This window comes from Chenopodium quinoa, unplaced genomic scaffold, assembly GCF_001683475.1.
Source record: "Chenopodium quinoa cultivar QQ74 unplaced genomic scaffold, ASM168347v1, whole genome shotgun sequence".
Lineage (NCBI taxonomy): Eukaryota > Viridiplantae > Streptophyta > Magnoliopsida > Caryophyllales > Amaranthaceae > Chenopodium > Chenopodium quinoa.
In genome coordinates this window covers 5,724,779-5,733,888 of record NW_018743405.1, presented here as the reverse complement: position 1 = coordinate 5,733,888, position 9,110 = coordinate 5,724,779, and the positions used below count along the sequence as shown (strand labels likewise).

Here is a 9,110-nt window from a genome sequence, read left to right as displayed (position 1 = left end):
TGCATTAGTATACTTGATTTGGCAGCACATTTAAAGTAATAGATGGTTGGAATTTTGTGTAACCTCTATGAGTTGTAGGCTTTAGAGAAGTTAAGCTTACAACCAAGGGGTTGGATGCCAAATCTTTGATAGTTTCACAGTCTGAGGTTGCAAGCTGACCCCATGCAGAGATGATCATCGGTCTAGTGTCGGTGCTGCAAATGCAAGAAACAGTGAATCATTACCCTAATGTAGTTATATTGATGTGAGTGATGTTGGTATGTTAACAGAGTGGTTACCTTTCATCAACTATGCCGATATCGCGCACATCAGCAACTCCGCCTGACTTATATGTTACTTGGCGCGCATCTTCCATGTGGACCACGACACCAAGCAAATCTAGCAAATAACAAGCCATGGAGCTCATTATGCTTAAGAAATGATATGTTTTGAGGTAGGAATATGTAAGCAAGACAATAGAAGTAGCTCACCAAATCGGTCTTCTAGACTACTGGTTTTAGGAACATCAACAATAGGAATGTATTCAGGCAAAACAGGTCCCTCAGTTCGATTGACAGCTTGGATCTTTGTCATGTGTCCAAAGGTTAGCTCACATTCTCTTGGAATGAACTGAATTTTGGGTTCACTATTCTGACTGGAGCATTTGCAATTTCATATTTTTTTCTTGTGCTCAAAGACTTTTTTGAAGTGATCACATTCATCTCCGAATAGAGTAGCTTTCATGTTGTTACCCTGTAGTGTAAGGGAAAAAAATCATGTTAAGCAGCATTTAGCAACAAATATGAATAAAAGAACTGTACATGTTTGGATAATACCTCATCTTCTTCAAAAACCATTTTTTGGAACTTTTTCTTGTTAGGAGGAGATTGGATTGGGGACTTTTCTTTCACAGTAACTCGAACTTTGTATACTTTGCTTACAGGTGAAAGCTTATGCAAAGGTGTGTATTCAGGCTTCATCTGTGGGACATCAATGTTTAATAGAAGTGCTACATGTACTCTAATTATAATTAGTTAGTTTTTTTTGTTACACTTTATGCATTGTTAGTCAGCAATCAAGACTAACTAAATATTAAAAACAAGTGCAAACAACTTAAATGATGTGGGTTGTATGTCATAACTTCCTGTCATTAGTATTCAATGCTAAGGCACATGAGAGAATCTAGCAATGAATAAATAAGTACTTTAGGGCTTGCTTTTAACTTGCAGGTAATAAGGAGCCACTAAGTCATATATAAAAGGAAGGTAGGTGTTCACAAATTCACAAGTTGTTTTCTTCATTTTCTCATTCACTATTGTATCTTAGCATTTTCAAAATAACATAGTAAGCAGCAATGGCCAGCAAAGGCAAGGGTAAGATGGAAAGCAGCAAGCAGCCAAACCCAAGATCTGTAGAGGAAAGGCTTACTGTTCTTGAGAAAAAGGTGGAGAACCTAGAGGCAGTGGTGGAGGCACTTTGCTTTGAGCTAAAAAATAAGCAGACAAGCCCAAAGAAAGAAACTCCAAAAGAAGGAACCAGCAAAGCTAAATTTTCTTACTGCTTGGATGACATCCACCACCATTCAAGCCCTTCATATTCACATAAGAGTGATGCTTCTTATGGTGGTTGTTTCTAAGGGGACTATTAATTCAGATCCACAGTTGTTTCAGGTTTTTAAGGTTACTGTTGTTGGTTCATAAGTAATAGGAGCTTATTAATGCTAGCTATTATGTATTATTAGTTATCAGATGTGTTATAAAAGTAGTAGTACTCATTTAATTTGTTGCTATGTAGTCAGCTTGTATTCTGTCTTATGTGTTTATTATTGTATTGGTGTTGTGTGGATCTAATTATTGCCTTTTCCTTTGGTAAGCATTACATATGCAAAACTAAGTTGTTCACTGTATTTACATAAACTGTGTTGTTATGGTGGGATAAAAAAGTAGCCTTTCATGTGGACTTGAAAATAAAGAGAACTCTGACCATTATAAGCTAGTGCTATGTAATTGAAATAAGTCCAGACCTTTAATAGTAGTGACTAATACATAGAACTAACTAAGCAGTCCATGTAAATGTCAGAATTATTAGCATTCTACCAAGCAAGTTTTGTGTGAAAAGGAAACTGTAGCCTTAGCAAAACAAAGATCTACACCTATGACTACAAAAATGAACATCTTTCACAAGGCCTAGATTTTATATTAAAGATGTCAAGGTACTAACAAAAGTTAGGCTAAAGGATTTTGATTGGTTTTCAATATAATTCATGATAAAAGGCCTTAAAAATCGACATTCAAACATTAAAAGCATGCATTGCACATTCCACAGATCCAGTATTTAATAGACCAAAAAGAACATCAAATTGCTTAAATAATCAGACTTACTTAGCATATAAGTTAAAATATGTTATTTAGCTAACATGGAATCTTAGTGGTCAAGCAAGTAAGCAGGAGATAGTTTATCTGGTCAAATTTTGCTAACTAAACATAAAAGACAACATGCCATTGCTAAGGTAAAAGGAAATTAAGAAAAAAGAAAATGTTGGAGCTAAATTGTATAGGAGAAGCATTTATGAACGTACCTTGTTGGAATGGATTCGTAAGCAATTATTTCTACCACACAGCAACAGAGAACCAAAGTGACAGAGAGAAAAGTGGTGGAGTAAATGTTCTTTGTGAAATGTTAGGATCTTTAATAACAAGGGAGTATTTTTTGACTTAACATGAGTTTCCTTGTAATATCCAATATATTTCACTATGTGTTGAAGCATTCAATTGTCCAGCAGATAAAGAAGTGTATAGAGTAAGAAAATGGCTAGAACCTGTTGTCTAGTAAAATCTTGTCAGCTAAATGTCAAGTGATAGAATAATTGTTAAAGCAATATGAATTTATAGTACATTTACAATTGCTACGCTAAATTATTTTCATATGAAATCTCTTCGTATAACTTTTAAAATACGATGTAACATGGTATGGACCAGCAGTTAATAAGGTATATGTAGTTAAAGTGATTGAGGGCATTTGTTTTGTGGGTAATAGAATGCAAGAGGTTCTGCTGCAATGCAGCTGCAAAAGTGAAGGTGCAATCAAAAAAGCAAAAGTAGGATTTGCTTCTTTGTAAAATCAGAATTAGATTTTTTTTGTAATAAGGTTAGAAAACGTAGGATATTGCTATTTTTGTGTTACCAGCTTCAAGCTATATAAAATATCAGAAGTAAGTTGAACAGTGCATAAAATAAGTACATGCAAAAGGTGCATAAGTGGTACTATACATACATATTATAAACATAGTAAATGGTAGAAAATAATCGGATTGTCAACAAAATTATAATTTCTACTTGACCAAAAAAGTGTAACAAGGATTTTGAACAATTAACCTGGGTTTTCCAAGTACAATGAAATATAAAAGGGAAAGCACCTGCATTTATAACATGTTTAAGATAATATTAGTTAAGATAGTAATAATAATTGATTGAAAAATGAGCTGGCAGCTTTAGTAGATAGGAAGTAATACCTTCAAACAGATGCATCATGTTATGCCAGATAATTGCAAAACATCATACGCTACTACGTTTTTCAGCACTGGTGATGTGTGGTGATCAGCAGGTTGTGGTGTGATTACAATGACCTTAGCTGACTTATTCGCCCTCGACAACGCAACATACAGCTGCCCATGAGATAAGCATGGTTATGGTAAGTAAACTATCACTCGGCTTAATGTCTGCCCTTGAGATTTGTTAATGGTCATTGCAAAACTGAGCTTCAAAGGAAACTATATCCGTTCAAACTGAATAGGATATTTTGTTGATGATGGAGGCCGGAGATTAACACGATGAACTAATACAAGTTCTCCTTGGCAATGACTAGTGGCTATAGAACAAACAATCACATTCCTTCTGAAAGACTTGCATATAAAACGTGTCCCATTGCACAGGCCATCTGCTGGATCAATGTTCCCGAGCAATATTACAGGGCTGTTTATTTTTAGAACAAGTTCATGTGGAGTCATAGCACCAGGTGCAAGCTGGTTTAGGAACTCTGTTGGGTAAATTACACAGTTATCATCTAGCATGCTGTCAAAACTCTTGTAAACAACAGAGTTCCTTGGAAATTTATTAATACTAAATGTGTTGATGGAGTCAACTACATCATTTAACGGTGTGAGTATGGCTCTCTCTCTGAAGATATCTGGTGAGAAGGATGCATGTTCTAACTCTAGGAATGCAGTAGCAGCAAGGTAATTGATAGGATCATCGCCTTCTTGATAATAACTCACAATGTGAGCAGGAACCTGAACAAAAGCATTTCCAGTACACTGCAACTGGCCATTGCCCAAACTCAATAGAAATGATGCGTATGGGAGATCTTCTCTAGCTCTGATGTTTTCAATCAGGTGTAACTTTTCTAGCCAAGGCTAAATATATGAGTTAGCTAGGCTTGCTGCAACAGCCTCTCTTTGAGTTTCTGTGATATGAGAATTTCTGTGATATGAGAATTTCATAATCAAGCTTTAAAAAAACTCAGTTATAAATAACTAACTAAGTAAGCAGTATATCATTACACACAAATGGTGATTCATATCTTGGTAGATAAGCTTATTAAAGGTAAGAAAATTTTCCACTAAGCCAAGTTTCCTTTTTATGCTTCTATAAAGTGTTTTTGGTAAGCTGCCATTAATTAGTACTCACTGTTTATATATAGTATTTATGTAGCAACCTTTTGTCTCATGGACAATGAGCATTGAATTGTTTTGTGTGTCACAGTAAGGTTTGTTTATTAAAGTGGTATATTGAGAAAAATTCATTACAATGTCACTGTTTGTTAAATTTTGCCTAGCCTTCTTCTTTTTTTTCCCCCTTTTAGCAAGATAGTTTACCTTTTAAAAAACAAGAAGACTATACAGTATCAAAGTGAAAAGGGCATTGTGAATTGTAAATTTTTTATAAGAATTTCATGGCCAAGTACTGTTGTACATTAGCTTAGCTTACTTTCACTAAGCTAGCTGTGTTGTAGCCTCACAAGTATCTAAACTTTTTTTTTTTTTTACAGTTTTTACTCTTATTTTAGTTTTGTATTGAATATGGCAGGAAATGGGGATGAACTTTCAGCAGTGCAAAAAGGCAATATAGAAGCTAGACTTTGAATTCTAGAGCTCAAGGAAGCTAATTTACAGGGAAAATTATCTGCTGCAATGGCCATTCATTCAGATGTAGGAAAAAGATTACCAAGTTAAAGAGGAATTAGATGAACTATCAAATGAGATTCTAGAAGTCAGGAGCTTTGGTGAAGGGAAAAGAGCTCGAAAAAATGTTGCAAGCCATGTTGATGAGTTTGTACCCGTGGTGCAGTTAGGGAAGGCCCAGATGCTGAACTTGGGAAAGATGGTGTGGTTGCTGTTAATGATGAAGGTGATGGGACAGCTAAGAAAAATGTGGAAAATGACATTGTTGGAGACAAGAAAGTGGAGAGTGATGTAGTAATTGGCCACTGGTGGTGGGGATAATACCAGAAGAAGAGACTGATGGAATGATCATGTTAATGGCTTGATTACAAAATTTCATTGTAATGATCCTGATAATGCTAGGAAAATAGTATGGGTTGAATTTTACATTCTGGTTGTTAATTTGAAAACTGTTAGAGACGTTACTACTTTACAATCATATGAATATGTTTGAATTTTAGATCAAACTGCTCTTGTTATTATTCAGTCAAAATGATATGTAATTTTGATTTTAAACATGCATGCTTAATAATTTTCTTAGCTCGTGGTTTCTTCAATTTTTGGTTTCTTGTTCTGCCTTGCTCACTTGTTTCACCTATTTCCCTATATGTGCAACGGAAAAAAATATAAGAAACAATTGTTTGTAACCATTTAATAGAGATAAATATGTATTTTGATAACAGTGGAAAGTAGAAAAACCTTATACAAACAGGTTGTTCACACATAGAAGTGTAGACACCCAAATGTGTCTCCCCAACACAAAACCCAGTGATGAATACCTTTCATGTCATTTGATTATCGAACATAGCAAAAGTGTGAAAAGTCTAGTGATGAGGATGTTTTTATTAAAATATCGTTTCTTTCTGTTTTTGAAAATATTTCTTTTCTTACTCTATTTATGAAAAACGTGCATTCCAATTTAGTTTGGTTCATTATATGGGTCCAATAATAGTGTAGTTGGATAGGGTTTAAAAAGACCTTTACAACGATATATTATAAGCCCAATTTCGAAGAATAATGAGGAAGTTATGGCCAAAATACTAAACTGGGTCCGGTTTGGTTCTTACAAACGACCCAATGATCTAGAGGAGGGCCTATTATTAATTATCATTCCTAAAGCTATTAAGATTTATTATAGTCTTCTAGAATACTCTATAAGGTTCTTTTGAATCCTAATGGAGTTAGGACTGATAATTATGTTTCAAAGAGTTTGAAATTGAATAAAACTACTCCTTTTGAGAATCCTTGTTTTGTACGAGATGGAATATATTCAGATTTTATTTTTTTCCTCATAATATTTATACAAATCTTATATGGTTGGATAGATCTTGAAATTATTTTTCCAGTGATATATTATAATATTAAATCCGAGCAATAACGAAAAAAGATATGATGAATGGAATATGAAACTCTATAAAAACCTGACACCCTTCTACTATTTCGGCCATATCTTTTTATCTACAAAATATTTTAATCTGAATCCAATTGGATTGGAAACTAGACTTCAAGATATTTCCAACAACATATTATATGCCTTATTTGAACTTTTGGATCAAAAGATATGATAAAAACAAAATCCGCAAAAACTGTCTTGCAGCGCCGGACGACTGGCCTGTCGCGCGGCGCTTCATCCTGTCGCGTGGCGACAAGGGCAGTTGCGGCGACAACGTCGTGTTTTATTCTTCTTAAAATTCTGATTCTTTTTTATGATGTTCCGGCTTATTTTCGTTATAAATAGCCTCCTTAACCTACTTTTTGAATTACCAACTCTCATCAAGAAATTCTTGATACTCTCTCTCTCTTTTCTAAACCAACTTTTCACAAAAAAAATTCCGCATTCACAAGATTTAGACACACGTAGCATAATTTGAAGTTTCCTTCGCCCTAGACGTGAAAGGTTTGATATTTCTGAGGGTTTGGCCCCAAATCTCTATTTTAATTATTTAATTTAATTCTTTAATTTTATATTTTCTTTGAAGTTACAAACGCGTGTATTTTGTTATTAGAAAGAGGTACGAGGCATCCAAGTAAGTAATTTAATTGTTAAATTGATATTATGATATAGAAATCATGTTTAGGTTGTTATTTTGATTCCTAGTATCATGATAGGATGTTTTTCTTAGTATGATGTTTAGGGTGACAACAATAAGTTCCTTATATCAATTATGATTTCTATGATGTTTTTTATTTTCTTTCTTAATATTCATCTTGATATCATGTTAGGGCTAAAGCTTTAATCTTTATTGTTTAGTGACATGCTAGGATTTAATTTGTTATTAATCTTGTTAATATCATGCCTAGGATCTTACTATTAATATTATTATGCTTTAACATGATTATGATAATTATTATTTTATTATGATTATTATAATGCTTGATATTTATATTGTTATTGCTTGATCACACCTTTTATGCATGTTTAAAGGGAATTGGTATTTGTAATCACGCTTAATAAGATAATTTATAATCTTTTTTAGGGTTAATATGATTATAATTCAAGTGATCACCAATAATAGATTTGTTTGTGCATTAATATTCAACCAACATAGATTAAACAGGTTTAGGGTTAACCTATTGATTGCATGTTAGTCAAAAAGCGCACATGAATACGAGAAGAGTAAAGTAGAGGCCTATTTTTAGGGCGGGTTCTTTCTCTTTTAGATTGGATTTGTACCTTCGACCCCGAACTTTCAGTTTTGGTTCTAGACCTATTGGAGTTAACGATCCATGTAACCTTCACCCTATGAATGGTTTACAAGTTCCTAAAACTTGTTGGCGACTCTTTTGCTCTAGCTTCCTTCCCTTTGGACGCCACCGTACTTTAGTGTATGATCACAGTGGGGTTCAAGTTTGGGGTAATGCTTAAAATATTCCCTACAGTTTTTGGCGACTCCACTGGGGAGGATTTCTATTTTAATTCTTGAAATTTATTTCGGCAATGATTTAGAATGAGTGGATGAGACTCGAAAAGTTCTAAGTATTTCATCTGCGTAATTTTGATTACATTATTGTCATATGCATAAAAAAGGTTCTCATTGGAAAGACCATCCGTAATGAGTCAAAAACATAGGATTTTTTTCACGTAGGAAATTTGAGGAATATCCTTCACAACTAGAACCGAAATAATGCTGCAAAAAACTAGAAAATTTTTACGAACACAGAAATCTGTTGAGGCATGTAGGAACTGGCGTCTAGAAAACAGAGCATGTCGCCGAAGATATGGCTCTGTCGCCAAGCGATAATTCTATCACCAGGCGACAGTCCTTGTTGGCTGGCGCTGCGTTCTTCCAATATCGAGCCAGAAATATGAGTTCTAATTTCGATCAGTTCTAGCACTATTGGCTCGATTCTACTTCCTGATTGAGTTTTTCTCACTTTTCTGAAACCCATATGTGTTCTACATATGGACATAACCCTCTGGGAATTCATGCTCTATCTACCTGATTGAACGCTCTGAGAAACAAAGGGTACATCCGAGAATGTTGAATTCACCAAACCATGGAAGTCGAGTTTAACTCGCGGGGTCCCATCTACTCGCGCCAACCCTTCCAAAGGTAAGGCTTCCGCGCGGTGCATCCGGAATCATAACCATGGACCCTATTTGACTATCTCATCATATCCTGAACTTTAGAGAACTAGAGCCATGGTTAGGTTGCAAACTCATTGCATCATTTGTGACTACTTGACTACTTGTACATCTCTTACTTTTACGTACTTATTATGTGACTAAACTAACCGTTTGGTTTGACTTGTGTTTGTAAATAAGTCTTAATAAACTAACCAATGACTAAAGGGCTTTTCTTAATTAATTTATTAATTAATTTGAGCTAAAAAATATACCTTAAATCGAGTCATAGTTCCTTTAAGTCAACCCGGATTTTTATTCCCGTATGCTGCACAAGTGTCAACTTGT

The 9,110-nt window shown here is 34.5% G+C and overlaps 1 protein-coding gene across 1 annotated transcript; it reads right to left on the bottom strand.

The window, feature by feature from the left end:
- Positions 1-3,748: 3,748 nt before the first annotated feature.
- LOC110738955 lies at positions 3,749-4,477 on the bottom strand. The gene is made up of 2 exons (XM_021919400.1): positions 4,418-4,477; positions 3,749-4,267 (listed from the first exon to the last, which is right to left on the bottom strand). Exons 1-2 carry the CDS (start codon positions 4,475-4,477, stop codon positions 3,749-3,751), a joined length of 579 nt encoding a protein of 192 aa, XP_021775092.1.
- Positions 4,478-9,110: the final 4,633 nt, after the last annotated feature.

Excerpts from the sequence above, each read along its gene's own strand:
- LOC110738955 (XM_021919400.1), bottom strand. The coding sequence starts at position 4,477 with ATGAAATTCTCATATCACAGAAATTCTCATATCACAGAAACTCAAAGA. Across the intron at positions 4,268-4,417 it reads CTCAAAGAGAGGCTGTTGCA|GTTCCTGCTCACATTGTGAG; the intron begins GCAAGCCTAGCT and ends GCTTTTGTTCAG.